This window comes from Rutilus rutilus (genome assembly GCF_951802725.1).
Source record: "Rutilus rutilus genome assembly, chromosome: 23".
In the NCBI taxonomy this organism is placed as follows: domain Eukaryota; kingdom Metazoa; phylum Chordata; class Actinopteri; order Cypriniformes; family Leuciscidae; genus Rutilus; species Rutilus rutilus.
Window position 1 is genome coordinate 2,740,001 of NC_140233.1, and position 15,000 is coordinate 2,755,000.

The following is a 15,000-nucleotide window of genomic DNA, read 5'->3' on the forward strand; positions in this document are numbered from 1 at the left end:
TCTATCAGGTGTAGAAGTCGGCCCACTCGATGAGGTCACGCTGATCCTGTCAGATCCTCCGTCATTCAGTGAGTGTGTACGGGTCGGCCAATCTCCGTTAAAATTAACTTTTTCAAATGATATTGCGGTCCTGGACAGCGAGCGACTTTACACATTAAAGGTGCAGTGTGTGATTTTTAGCGGCATCTAGTGGTGATGTTGCGAATTGCACCCAACAGGAAGTGACGTCGTCGTCTGAGACAGCAGAGAGCAGCCAGTTAAGCAATGAGGTTTCTTTACAGAGATTAATTAAGAAATTAGGTTTACTTTATTATTCAGTAAAAAGATGTTATTGAGAATATTATTGTCGCTTGTTCATCATTGTGTCAGTGTTTTATTCACTGACTTTAGCTGAAGCTTCTTTACACGAAGAACAACATAGTGACGAAACGTGTTTGTCCGTTCAGGGCCACCGTAGAAACATGTGGATGTAAGGAGACCCGCGGTGTGTGTGGAGAGAAATACCTCATTCTAAGCTAATAAACACATAACGGTTCATAAGTAAGGTCTTTATACACCACTGAAAACATACAGTGCTATGCATAAGTTTAGACACCCATGCTAAAGTTGAATAAAAAGAGGAATAAAAAATCATCTTTTGGAAACTGAACTTAATGCCTTAATTTAAAAAATTAGGAAAAATCCAACCTTTAAGGACACCAGTTTTCTTTGTGAATGAATAATGTATCGTAAATAAATAAATGTTCTTCCTTAAAATACAGGGTGCATAAGTTTGGACACCCCTATGTTAAATTCCCATAGAGGCAGGCAGATTTTTATTTTTAAAGGCCAGTTACTTCATGGATCCAGGATACTATGCATCCTGATAAAGTTCCCTTGGCCTTTGGAATTAAAATAGCCCCACATCATCACATAGCCTTCACCATACCTAGAGATTGGCATGGTTTTATTTCAGTTAGCCTAAAAGCTGGTTTGATTTGCATTGAGAGATGATCTTATGGAAAGTACTCCATGCCAATCTCTAGGTATTATATATAAGGAAGAACATTTATTTATTTACGATACATTATTCATTCACAAAGAAAATTGGTGTCCTTAAAGGTTGGATTTTTCCTAATTTTTTTAATTAAGGCATTAAGTTCAGTTTCCAAAAGATGATTTTTTATTCCTCTTTTTAGTCAACTTTAGCATGGGTGTCTAAACTTATGCATAGCACTGTAGTTATGTATATAATATTGCATTTCTGTCAACAGATCCTCTTCAATATTACACAGTGCACCTTTAAGATAAAATCGGATTTCGGATTTTCTCCAGTCATTGTTAAAAAAACAAGCTAACAAAACTTAACCAACTAGCGCTAGTGAAGCGGCCAGAGGAACCGTTCGGCCTCCACCTAAGCCCCGCCCACAAAAAACGTCACAATGTTTACTAACTGAAAAGGGGTCTATGGTGATGTCACCTGACAGGTGACCAGGCGATGAAGAGCGTGATGTGCAGTGATGTCTTACGGGCGAGTGGTCAGGTGACCAGGCGATGAAGAGTGTGATGTGCAGTGATGTCTTACAGGCGAGTGGTCAGGTGACCAGGCGATGAAGACCCACTCGTGGCCCAGGCTGTTGCTGGAGTCCAGGCGGAAGAGGATGAAGCACGGCAGATCTTTCTCCAGCACCGGCAGAAGCAGACGCTCGTAGTCTTCCTCCCAACTACCAGAGGAGGCTTCAGTCAGGCCCAGAACCAGCTCCTCTGCAAACACACACACACACACACACACACACACACACACACATCAGTAACTCATAACTCTGGGAATATCGCAGTGTTTATGATTATCAGATACCGTTTTCAATCACGATCTTCAGGAGTCTGTGCTGCCCGTTCCTGGCGCTGCCGAAAACATCCTTCAGCTCTTCAGCCGCTGGAGAACGAGAACACACACGTCAACTGCAATATTCATATTCATATTCATATTATTCATATTATTCTGAGGACTGTAGCAACACTGTCAATGACGTAACCATGAAAACGGACAATCTTTATTCTTTATTAGTCAGAAACAGAGAAAACGTGTTTTCAGGCAACGTGACTGATCATTGTTTCATATAAGCTGTTATTTCATATATAATAATAATAGATGATTGAGGTATTGAGATACTATTATATATTTACTATTATTAGAATAAGTTTTATTTTTTATGTTAGTCATAATTATGACTAAGCCATGATTTTGACTTTTTGTCATAATCAGGCCTATGACTTTTTATGTCATATTTTTGACTTTTCAAAACCCTATAATTATGACTTAGAATGTTCTAATTCTGCCTTTTTATGTCATCATTTCAATAAATATGACAGTGTCATAATTTTTTATTTTTTAACTTTTTATGTCTTAATTCTTACATTGTATGTCATAATCATGAGTTTTATGTCATAATCATGACTTTTATGTCATAATCATGATTTTTATGTCATAATTGCGCCTTTTTATGTTATAGTTATGATTTACAAAAGCATGTTTTATTTCCTGATGTGGCGGAATGGGTTTCCACAGTAAGTGTGATGAGGATGTATATTACAGTATAGTGATATAAACTACAAAACTACAGTATAATGATATATATATTACAGTATGGTGATATAAACTACAGTATAATGATATATATATATATTACAGTATGGTGATATAAACTACAGTATAATGATATATATATATATTACAGTATGGTGATATAAACTACAGTATAATTATATATATATATATATTACAGTATGGTGATATAAACTACAGTATGGTGATGATAGATTACAGTATGCTGATATAAACTACAGTATTGTGATGATAGATTACAGTATGGTGATATAAACTACAGTATGATTATGATAGAGTATGGTGATATAAACTACAGTATAATTATATATATATTACAGTATGGTGATATAAACTACAGTATGATTATGATAGAGTATGGTGATATAAACTACAGTATAATTATATATATATTACAGTATGGTGATATAAACTACAGTATGGTGATGATATATTACAGTATGGTGATATAAACTACAGTATGATTATGATAAATTACAGTATGGTGATATATTACAGTATGGAGATATAAACTACAGTATGCTGATATAAACTACAGTATGATTATGATAAATTAGAGTATGGTAATATAAACTACAGTATGATGATATATTACAGTATGGTGATATAAACTACAGTAAGACTGATGATGATCTATTACAGTATGGTGATATAAACTACAGTAAGATTGATGATGATCTATTACAGTATGGTGATATAAACTACAGTAAGATTGATGATGATCTATTACAGTATGGTGATATAAACTACAGTAAGACTGATGATGATCTATTACAGTATGGTGATATAAACTACAGTAAGATTGATGATGATCTATTACAGTATGGTGATATAAACTACAGTAAGATTGATGATGATCTATTACAGTATGGTGATATAAACTACAAAACTACAGTATGATGATGATGATATATTACACTATGGTGATATTATTATAGGCTACATATGGCGCGTGAGCGCGCGCGCGCTGAAGGCGTTGCCCGTGCTCGTGATCACTGAAGTAAAACTCTGCCCATCTTTAAACACTCGTACGATAAATAAATCATCGAGATGAAATTATTCATAACGCTGAGATCTGAGGGAAACCACTGCTGGCTGACAGACGCGGTTTATTCACATTTTCATTGATTTCTCTAAATGAATCTCGGCGCTGAGTGAGTCTGTCGTCGCTCGTGCATTGTCATCATACAGATTCAGATTTATAAATCATAAAAATATCTCACTCTTACCCTGAATACCCGTTTGATGAGACATTATTTCACTCGGCGGATGATGTTTGGTGACTCTCAATCCCGGAAGAAGGAAGCAGAGCAGCGGTGACGTCACGTGTCCCTGACGCGTCAACCCTCCCCCCGCACTGCGCATGCGCGGACATCATTTTCACTTCTCATTTCTGTGTGTAAAAATATTTATTTTAGAAATGTTCTCTTAATACTTCTCTGTATATAGCTCTTTCGTTTTGTTCTCGTATCCTTATATACTATAACATCTGAAATGCATATTGTGTCTTTGTATACATATATTTAAATAATAATAAAACAATTGTGAGAAGAAAAAAGAGAATCATTGATGATTCTTCAATTCCTGCTGTAAAGCAGCTTTATAGAAGACAACAGTGTCATTATTCAGCTCAGTTTAGTTCAGGCTTTTTGTTTTAATCCAATAGTGTCAGTACAATCAAAACTATAATATTTTCTAAATACTGATTGTCTTTTATATTTATTCGAAAATTGCCCTATCCCTCAATATTTAAATAAATAAATACACCCATTTATGTATATAGCGCTTTATACAATACAGATTCACTGTAAAATATATATATTGTTGCTGTTGCAAATAGTATCAATATAGTTATTTATTAATATTATTGAGAAAAATATTATTATTAATGTAATACACACGTGTGTGTGTGTGAGAGAGAGAGAGAGAGAGAGAGAGAGAGAGAGAGAGAGAGAGAGAGAGAGAGAGAGAGAGAGAGATGTCTGTCGTCTCCATGTTGTGGTCAGTGTGTTTTGCTGATGGTGATTGTGATGTTTTGTTTCTGCTTCTGTAATCGCAAGTGGCGCGCGGACGCTTTGAATGACGCGCGTGAAATCAGACGCGTTGAATGAGCGGCGCGCGGAGGATTATCATCATCATCATCATCACTGATGTCGGAAGGCAAGCACTGATATGGCGATGGGATCTGAATCTGAATCTGAATCTCCGCACGACTGTCTGCGTAAGCCTCTTTACATGTGTTACGATCATCTGTGTGTGTCGCTCATGGAACATGCTGGAAAACTGTGTGTTGCTCCTGCTTTGATCCCGACGCACGTGCTGAGTTTAATGAGCGGCTCCCATTTACACTCATCCACAAACATCTGATCACGAGCCTATTGCTTTATTCATTGCATATATTATGTGCACGCGTCATGCAAATATATCATACGTGTCTATTTATTTGTTTGGGAGATTGATTGTTTTGACATGTGATTTTTGTTTAAGGGAAGAGTTTCAGCGTTGCACAAGAAGCCATGAATGTAAACATAACCAAAGCACATAGATAGATAGATAGTATATTATTTACTGTATATGAAATACTTATTTGTATAGACATTATATTTTTATTTATATCCCTTTACAAAACCATCCACACTATATGATTTCAGGTTTTAATATGTGGGGACATTTGGTCAAAACATGGACATTTGGTCACACCTACTCACTCTCACACACACACACACACACACACACACACACACACACACACACACACACACACACACACACACAGGCTAAATGAGTCCAGCAGCACATGGTTTCTGAGCAGCCTATTCTAGAACTCTTGCATCATCATCGCACGCTCATGTCAGATATTTTTAGTCATTGAACGTTTTTGTGAATTGTCTGTCTGTATGTTTGTCTGACTGTTTTTCTGTTTGTTTGTCTGTCTGTCGGTATGTTTGTCTGAATGTCTGTCTGTCTGTCTGTGTGTTTGTCTGAATGTTTGTCTGTATGTTTGTCTGTCTGTGTTTGTCGGAGTGTCTGTCTGTATGTTTGTCTGTCTGTATGTTTGTCTGTCTGTGTGTTTGTCTGAATGTCTGTATGTTTGTCTGTGTGTTTGTCTGTGTGTTTGTCTGTCTGTGTGTTTGTCTGTCTGTATGTTTGTCTGTCTGTGTGTTTGTCTGAATGTCTGTCTGTATGTTTGTCTGTCTGTGTGTTTGTCTAAATGTCTCTGTGTTTGTCTGTCTGTGTGTATGTCTGAATGTTTTTCTGTTTGTTTGTTTGTCTGTCGGTATGTTTGTCTGAATGTCTGTCTGTCTGTCTGTCTGTCTGTGTGTTTGTCTGAATGTTTGTCTGAATGTCTGTCTGTCTGTCTGTCTGTGTGTTTGTCTGAATGTTTGTCTGTATGTTTGTCTGTCTGTGTTTGTCTGTCTGTCTGTCTGTATGTTTGTCTGTCTGTGTGTTTGTCTGAATGTCTGTCTGTATGTTTGTCTGTGTGTTTGTCTGTCTGTGTGTTTGTCTGTCTGTCTGTCTGTCTGTCTGTCTGTATGTCTGTCTGTGTGTTTGTCTGAATGTCTGTCTGTATGTTTGTCTGTCTGTGTGTTTGTCTAAATGTCTCTGTGTTTGTCTGTCTGTGTGTATGTCTGAATGTTTGTCTGTCTGTCTGTCTGTCTGTCTGTCTGTCTGTCTGATTGTCTGTCTGTGTGTTTGTCTGAATGTTTGTCTGTCTGTCTGTCTGTCTGTCTGTCTGTCTGTCTGTTTGTCTGTCTGTTTGTCTGTCTGTATGTTTGTCTGTCTGTTTGTCTAAATGTCTCTGTGTTTGTCTGTCTGTGTGTATGTCTGAATGTTTGTCTGTCTGTCTGTCTGTCTGATTGTCTGTCTGTGTGTTTGTCTGAATGTTTGTCTGTTTGTCTGTATGTTTGTCTGTCTGTCTGTCTGTCTGTCTGTCTGTGTCTGTCTGTCTGTTTGTCTGTCTGTTTGTCTAAATGTCTCTGTGTTTGTCTGTCTGTGTGTATGTCTGAATGTTTGTCTGTCTGTCTGTCTGTCTGTCTGTCTGTCTGATTGTCTGTCTGTGTGTTTGTCTGAATGTCTGTCTGTCTGTCTGTCTGTCTGTCTGTCTGTCTGTTTGTCTGTCTGTCTGTTTGTCTGTCTGTATGTTTGTCTGTCTGTTTGTCTAAATGTCTCTGTGTTTGTCTGTCTGTGTGTATGTCTGAATGTTTGTCTGTCTGTCTGTCTGTCTGTCTGTCTGATTGTCTGTCTGTGTGTTTGTCTGAATGTTTGTCTGTTTGTCTGTATGTTTGTCTGTCTGTCTGTCTGTCTGTCTGTCTGTTTGTCTGTCTGTTTGTCTGTCTGTATGTTTGTCTGTCTGTTTGTCTAAATGTCTCTGTGTTTGTCTGTCTGTGTGTGTGTTTGTCTGAATGTTTGTCTGAATGTTTGTTTGTCTGTATGTTTGTCTGTATGTTTGTCTGTATGTCTGTCTGAATGTTTGTCTGTATGAATGTCTGTCTGTATGTTTGTCTGTATGTCTGTCTGAATGTTTGTCTGTATGAATGTCTGTCTGTATGTTTGTCTGTATGTCTGTCTGAATGTTTGTCTGTGTGTGTGTTTGTATGAATGTCTGTCTGAATGTTTGTCTGTGTGTTTGTCTGTGTGTTTGAATGTCTGTCTGTCTGTCTGTCTGTCTGTCTGAATGTTTGTCTGTGTGTTTGTCTGAATGTATGTCTGAATGTTTGTCTGTCTGTCTGTTTGTTTGTCTGAATGTTTGTCTGTCTGTTTGTCTGTGTGTGTGTGTGTGTGTGTTTGTCTGAATGTTTGTCTGTCTGTATGTTTGTCTGTCTGTCTGTCTGTGTGTTTGTCTGAATGTTTGTCTGTCTGTATGTCTGTCTATGTTTGTCTGTATGTTTGTCTGTATGTTTGTCTGTGTTTGTCTGTGTGTTTGTATGAATGTTTGTCTGTGTGTTTGTCTGTATGTTTGTCTGTCTGTGTGTTTGTCTGTATGTTTGTCTGTATGTTTGTCTGTCTGAATGTTTGTCTGTATGTTTGTCTGTATGTTTGTCTGTCTGAATGTTTGTCTGTATGTTTGTCTGTCTGTCTGTGTGTTTGTCTGAATGTCTGTCTGTGTGTTTGTCTGTATGTTTGTCTGTCTGTGTGTTTGTCTGTCTGTGTGTTTGTCTGTCTGTGTGTTTGTCTGTCTGTGTGTTTGTCTGTCTGTGTGTTTGTCTGTCTGTATGTTTGTCTGTCTGTCTGAATGTCTGTCTGTATGTTTGTCTGCCTATATGTTTGTCTGTGTGTTTGTTTGTCTGTCTGTCTGTCTGTCTGTCTGTCTGTTATGTGACCTGGATGTTTTTATGAAATTCATCCATTAGTGTTTGTTTTGGACTGGCGCTTGTGAAGACTGTGATTCAGACGGTCTAAATTATTATTTCATCCAAAAAAAGAAAATTTGTTTATCTTTTACTCACGCAAAACAAAATGAGATGACACAAAATGAGATGATTCGCTGAATGTTCACGCTGCTTTACATTGAAAGCAAACAGCTAAAAAAAAAACACCATACAAATATCATAAAGTGTCTCTTGTTGTGTTTCACGGCACAAAAGAAAGTCATATGGGTTTGGAACGACACGGGTGAGTAAGTGCCGGTTCTCTGCTGATTTATAATATGAACTGCAGGCCTGTAGATTGAAGCGTGTGTGTGTGGTGTCTCTCAGGTGGACGGTGTCTGGGAGTCCTCAGACGGATGGAGGTGTACTCCAAGTTCCGGTATTATTTCCAGCACCCGTGGTCCCGTCTGATCGTGGCCTACCTCGTCACCTTCTGCAACTTCCTGGTGTTCGCGGAGGACCCGGTGTCGCACAGCCAGACGGAGGCGCACATGATTGTGGTGGGAAACTGCTTCTCCTTCGTGGTGAACAAATACCCCGGCGGAGCCTGGAACGTCCTCAAGGTCCTGATGTGGATCATCGCCGTCATCACTGGACTCATCGCTGGGAAGTTTGTGTTTCATCGACGCCTGTTTGGTACGTCTGTGATTTCATTTCTTGTGAAGTGTGTGTGTGTGTGTGTGTGTGTGTGTGTGTGTGTGTGTGTGTGTGTGTGTGTGTGTGTGTGTTCCCACGAGGGAAATGGGTTAATAAACATACTAAATTATATATTTTTGAAAATGTAAGAATGCAGATAGTTTTGTGTGATGGGTAGGTTTAGGGTTCGGGTTTGGGTTAGTGTGTGTGTGTGTGTGTGTCTGTGTGTGTCTGTGTGTGTGTGTGTGTGTGTGTGTGTGTGTGTGTGTGTGTGTGTGTGTGTCTGTGTGATGGTAGGTTTAGGGTTCGGGTTTGGGTTAGTGTGTGTGTGTGTGTGTGTGTGTGTGTGTGTGTGTGTGTCTGTGTGTGTGTGTGTGTTGGGTAGGTTTAGGGGTCAGGTTAGTGTGTGTGTGTGTGTGTGTGTGTGTGTGTGATGGGTAGGTTTAGGGGTCAGGTTAGTGTGTGTGTGTGTCTGTGTGTGTCTGTGTGTGTGTGTGTGTGTGTGTGTGTGTGTGTGTGTGTGTGTGTGTGTGTGTCTGTGTGATGGTAGGTTTAGGGGTCGGGTTAGTGTGTGTGTGTGTGTGTGTGTGTGTGTGATGGGTAGGTTTAGGGGTCAGGTTAGTGTGTGTGTGTGTGTGTGTGTGTGTGTGTGTGTGTGTGTGTCTGTGTGTCTGTGTGTCTGTGTGATGGGTAGGTTTAGGGGTCAGGTTAGTGTGTGTGTGTGTGTGTGTGTGTGATGGGTAGGTTTAGGGGTCAGGTTAGTGTGTGTGTGTGTGTGTGTGTGTGTGTGTGTGTGTGTGTCTGTGTGTGTCTGTGTGTGTCTGTGTGTGTGTGTGTGTGTGTGTGTCTGTGTGATGGTAGGTTTAGGGGTCGGGTTAGTGTGTGTGTGTGTGTGTGTGTGTGTGTGTGATGGGTAGGTTTAGGGGTCAGGTTAGTGTGTGTGTGTGTGTGTGTGTGTGTGTGTGTGTGTGTCTGTGTCTGTGTCTGTGTCTCTGTGTGTCTGTGTGATGGGTAGGTTTAGGGGTCGGGTTAGTGTGTGTGTGTGTGTGTGTGTGTGTGTGTGGGGTAGGTTTAGGGGTCAGGTTAGTGTGTGTGTTTGTGTGTGTCTGTGTGATGGGTAGGTTTAAGGGTCGGGTTAGTGTGTGTGTGTGTGTGTGTGTGTGTGTGTGATGGGTAGGTTTAGGGGTCGGGTTAGTGTGTGTGTGTGTATATGATGGGTAGGTTTAGGGGTCGTGTGTGTGTGTGTGTGTGTGTGTGTGTGTGTGTGTGTGTGTGTGTGTGTGTGTGTGTGAGTGACGGGCCGTTTGAGAGTGTTCTGTGTTTTCAGAGCTCCTGTGTGATAAATGATGCATCTCAACCTCAATCTGAACATGCTGCATGAATCTCATTAATAATAAACATCCAGAGTTAGATAACAGCCGTCTAAAGCTCAGCAAGTTTTCGTTCATTTTTAAAAGTCAAAATTAAATCAAAATTGACCTTGTTTACTTTGTACATATTAACATTTCCTCATTTTTAATGCATTAAAATATGCATTTTACTGACAAACAGTAAAATTGACCTGCATATATCTGGTATATTAGTGCATATGCATGAAAATGTAATTCACCCTTCTATTCATTTAGTGAAAAACATTATTTTTCGTAAGTGCCACATGCACTGTTCAAATGTTTGTTTTTAAGAAAGAAATGAATATTTATTTCAGCAAGAGTGCACGTCTGGTTCCGACGGCGGCAATGAAGTGTGTGTGAGTGTTTTAATCAGAGCTCAGACTCGTTGTGATGGGCATTGATCGCTGTGTTAATTGGGCCCAAATGGAATCGATCAACACACTTTTGTTGTGTTTTCTGTGCTGATTTTGGGTGTGACAACATGGTAAAGTGTGTTAAATGGAGCTGAGCTACTTCAGTCTGACGACACGATTAAATGAAACCAGCTCGACGCATTAATGAGTGCAGTGGGCTTGTGTTAATCAGGCCGTGCAATTATGCAGAAATCAAGGAACGTTCTGTAGAGATTCAGATGTGGATGAAAAAACAATTAACGGCACAGGAGTAAAACAGGAGTGATTTCAAAGCGAACGATGTTATCAGAATCAAATGAACGTGAGGCTTGTTGGCGGTGTGTGATAAAAGCTGTTAAAAGCCTTTAGATGTCATGGATGTTGAATTAAAGGATTTGTGTGAAGGCGTCAGTAGATGGCAGTGTTGAGTCAATGAACGCATCTGCTGATCCGAGGTCAGGATTTACATCTGCATATTGATCTTGCTGTGAGAAATAACGAGAACAGTCATGTTTGGTTCATACAGCATCCCCAAAAGTGTTTGTTCTTGCACTTATGAATGTGTGAATGTCATCGCATTAGGTCACAGAGTGTCATTTATTATTCAGAAAGAAACACTTTACAAACACTGCCACATTTGCAATGCTAAATCACGAGCTACACTTGTTCATTCACTAAAACACCGGAAGAGAGAAGATCCTGCAGCGTTTGATCTGAAGAAGCGCACAAACACACATATTTAGGGCGATTTATGAATAAGACATGAGAAAATCCCTCTCCAGCTCTTGATATGAATGTCTTTCATTCATCATTGATGGTTGTGTGTGTTTTATTCCAGTCTATCGATTGACTCGTTTTAAGGATGTCTGCGAGTGTTTTCACCGGTGAAAAGCAAATATGTGAAACATCGTGCAGGAAAATGAGCGGATGAATAAAGGAACGCGTGTCTTCAAGGACTTCACAAGTGAGGTTTCAGAGAGATATTCTCTGGCGCATTACAGTTTATACACCAGTTAAAGAGGATGTTTCTGAAAGAGTCTCTTCTGCTCATCAAAGCTGCATTTATTTGATCAAAATACAGTAATTCTGAAATATTATTCTACTGTAAATCAGCTGTTTTCTATGTGAATATACAGTAAAGTGTAATTTATTCCTGTGATCAAAGCTGCATTTTCAGCATCATTACTCCAGTCTTCAGTGTCACATGATCCTTCAGAAATCACTCTAATATGAGGATTTGATGCTCAAGAAACATTTATGATTTTTGTCAATGTTAAAAACAGTTCATATTTTTGTGGCAACTGTGATATATTTAATTTTTCAGGATTCTTTGATGAATAGAAGTTAAAAAGAACAGCATTTATTTGAAATAGAATAATTTGTCACATTATAAATGTCTTTACTGTCACTTTTGATCAGTTCACCCTTGATGAAGAAAAGTATTAACTACTGTTTTGTTTTTTATCTTACTTACTGTAAACTTTTGTATCACAGTTTGAATATGAAGCGAAATGTTTCTTGAGCATCAGAGCATCATATTAGAGTCAAGTATATTTGTATAGCGCTTTTCACAATACAGATTGTATCAAAGCAGCTTCACAGTATTAAATTAAAATATTACAACAAGGTTTGTTTCTAGTGGAATTTATTGATTGATAAAATTTAATTAAATATCCCCAAATATCCCCAACTGAGCAAGCCAAAGGCAACAGAGTGATTTCTGAAGGATCATGTGACACTGAAGACTGGAGTAATGATGCTGAACATTCAGCTTTGATCACAGGAATAAATTACACTTTACTGTATATTCACATAGAAAACAGCTGATTTACATTGGAATAATATTTCAAAATTTTTACTGTATTTTTTGATATATAAAATAAAAGCAGCCTTGGGGAGCAGAAGAGACTCTTTCAACATTAAACAACATTAATTGTTGACCCATGCATGACAGAAGTGAGAGACTCAGAAGCTCCTGGGTGTGTTTCCAGTAGACAATGAAACGCACATCAGGCCTGATTAATCGATCTGACCGTCGTTTCCATGGAAACCGCCTCCGGAGACCCGGTAGACCCGGATCGCTGAACCTGCGCGTAAATGGCCTGTGATGAATGAGTTTCTCCCGGTGCGGTTCTGGAGGTGGTTAGTTAAGAGAAGCTTCATTCACCCAGCGGGGCCCCGGGCCCCTGGAGGGCCTCCTCACACTGTTTTTAGCACACATTATAATGAATGTTGGGCAGATGCGGAGAATCATCTTTGTGCTGGTGGTATTTATATCCGGATAGCTCTATAAGAGTGTGTTTTAACCTTAAAACTGGCTTTCTGGAGCACGAACTCGCCGCCTCTGGCCTGATAATCTACTGGAGGAAATGAGGAAGAGCCGCAGTTATTATGAGAGAGAGAGAGAGAGAGAGAGGGGGACAGAGAGAGAGAGAGAGAGAGACAGAGAGAGAGAGAGAGAGAGAGGGGGACAGATTTTTATTTAGCATTATATATTTATTTCAGTTTTAGTAATTTTGTTAATTCAACTTGTTCTAATTTTCATTTTAGTTTTTCATTTAATATTTAAATTGTATTTTCTGTCTGTCCATCCATCCATCCATCATGTCTGTCTATCCAGTGTTATTTTTATTTATTTTTTATATAGGCTACTATTAGTGTTTATTAATATTTTGAAATAATTCTTTTAGCTTAAGTTTTAGTAGTGTCATGTGCTTTTGTAACTTAGTACTTGTAGTTTTAGTCACTCATCATCCTGAACTTAACCGTATCCATAAACTACACCTGTAATCAGAGGAAACAAGGGTTCAGTCCAGCCGTTCCTGATGGATGGATGGATGTGCTGATGGATAAAACACTCATTAAAACTTCTTAAACACTTCTTAAACTACAGCGTCAGCACGTCTACAATTGACCAAACTCAGATTAAAATGAACTCTGAACACGTCTAAATTAATAAACATCACTACTGAACCTCACATGATTTATATATGAGCCCTTAGGTTTAGGAAATATGAGCCAGTAAGTTTATAAACTTATGAACTAGCTATAAAATGCAGTTAGATAAGATTAAATATCACATTTGTAAATTAAAGAGCAAATATCTAGCTATAATAGTGTCACGAGTAACTAGTTTTTCCGGTAACAAGTGACTTACAAAGAGTTGGTTCATTTAAATGATTTAGTTACATGCTATTTGATTCATCATGAACTATTTTAAGTCGTCTTGGGAGTGAAATGGTTAATTGCTGTGGTTCTCCACTGTTTTTAGGATGTTTATTAATTAGTTGCATTTAATGTAAATCTTTTGTTCAGGTTTAATATTGTCAACCTAATTGTTTTTTGTATTAAATCATTTGATAGGTATTGAAGTGATATTGTCTGCTTGAATCGCTTCAGGATCATTGTCCCAAACGCAGTGTGTGTCGGTTTCCAGAAGAGGGCGACGTCTGTCAGGACATTAGAGCTCAAGTTTTGTTTTATTTTTATTTTTTATTGAATGCCAGTAATCAACATATAGTGTAAAACTATTAAACAAATATAGACTACAAAAAAATAGGAAAAGAAAATATACAGTGTAATTTATCAAATAATAATACAAGTAAAAAGATAAGAAGAAAATAATATAAACAGAAACAGCAGAGCTCAAGTGCTGCTGGGAAGATCCTGCTTATGAGTCATTATGAGGTGATTGTAGTGAATCAAATGAATCATTTGTTCTTGAATTAAATAACTTTTAGGACAATTTCTTTAGCACTAGGGCAGGGATACCCATACCTTTTTTTTGTCAGCCAAACCTCTTTTACTTGAAGTAAAATTTTAAGGTAACATTTCAATAATTTAACAACATTCACATGTTTGTGATTCTCTGATATTGGTTAATGGTCACATGACATGCATGCAAACTGAGCTAATCTTTTCTTTAGTAAGAGCTTTATTTGGAACCTATGGAAGCTTGTTTCCGCCACAGAATAAAAAAGGTAATTTGACTTTTTATCTAAGAATTGTGTGTTATAAAGTCATAATTGTGAGAAATAAACTTGAAATTCGGACTTTTTTTCTCAGAATTGCATGTTTTATCTCGCAATTTGGAATTTATAGCACGCAATTCTGAGAAATAACGTCAAATTACCTCAATTGAACTGAATGCAAACGAACCGACATGTAAATATGAACTTATTTACGATCAGCACTGCTTGACTTTTAACTCGATTTTCTTCTCAACTCTGAGAGTCTGGGCTTAAAACTATAATAATTCTGACATTGATCTCATAAATCCCATCATTCTGACATCATGTGAGAGAAATGGCCTGATTGTGAATAATATAACACTAGTGTTACTGCAGTTTTCCTTTAAATAAAAGACATTATTCAGTAGATACCAATAACATTTCAAACCGCCGTATACTACATTATCACGTCTTCAGTGAGTTGCATGTTTCATTAAGCAAGTGGCGTCTAGTAATTGTTTGCAAGTAAATATGGCTATTTTGAATTTTCATACAGTTTTGTGTAAACATGTCAGTGTGATATAATACTGCACTTTTTGTAAATGTAGAAGGTCATCCGGATGTTCCATACTTTGTGTAAATACTGTGTACATTAAA

General features: G+C 38.1%; 2 protein-coding genes across 3 annotated transcripts in view; one reads left to right on the forward strand and one right to left on the reverse strand.

Annotated features, from left to right (window-relative positions):
* Positions 1–3,950, reverse strand: part of twf1a (twinfilin actin-binding protein 1a) — a 10,674-nt gene extending 6,724 nt beyond the window's left edge. The window contains exons 1-3 of the mRNA XM_084397529.1: positions 3,835–3,950; positions 1,838–1,915; positions 1,565–1,743 (exon numbers count right to left, since the gene is read on the reverse strand). Of these exons, the coding sequence (XP_084253655.1) occupies positions 1,565–1,743; positions 1,838–1,915; positions 3,835–3,859 (282 nt within the window). The 5' untranslated portion in view covers positions 3,860–3,950. The remainder of the gene's footprint in view (positions 1–1,564; positions 1,744–1,837; positions 1,916–3,834) is intronic.
* Positions 3,951–4,546: 596 nt separating this feature from the next.
* tmem117 (transmembrane protein 117) overlaps positions 4,547–15,000 on the forward strand; it is a 58,730-nt gene continuing 48,276 nt past the window's right edge. Inside the window, exons 1-2 of one of the 2 annotated variants that reach the window (XM_084397177.1) lie at positions 4,547–4,826; positions 8,302–8,610. In XM_084397177.1, coding sequence (XP_084253303.1) covers positions 4,778–4,826; positions 8,302–8,610 — 358 coding nt within the window. In that variant the 5' untranslated portion in view covers positions 4,547–4,777. Of the gene's footprint in view, positions 4,827–8,055; positions 8,219–8,301; positions 8,611–15,000 lie in introns of those variants that run through there. The other variant, XM_084397176.1, reaches the window with a different exon arrangement.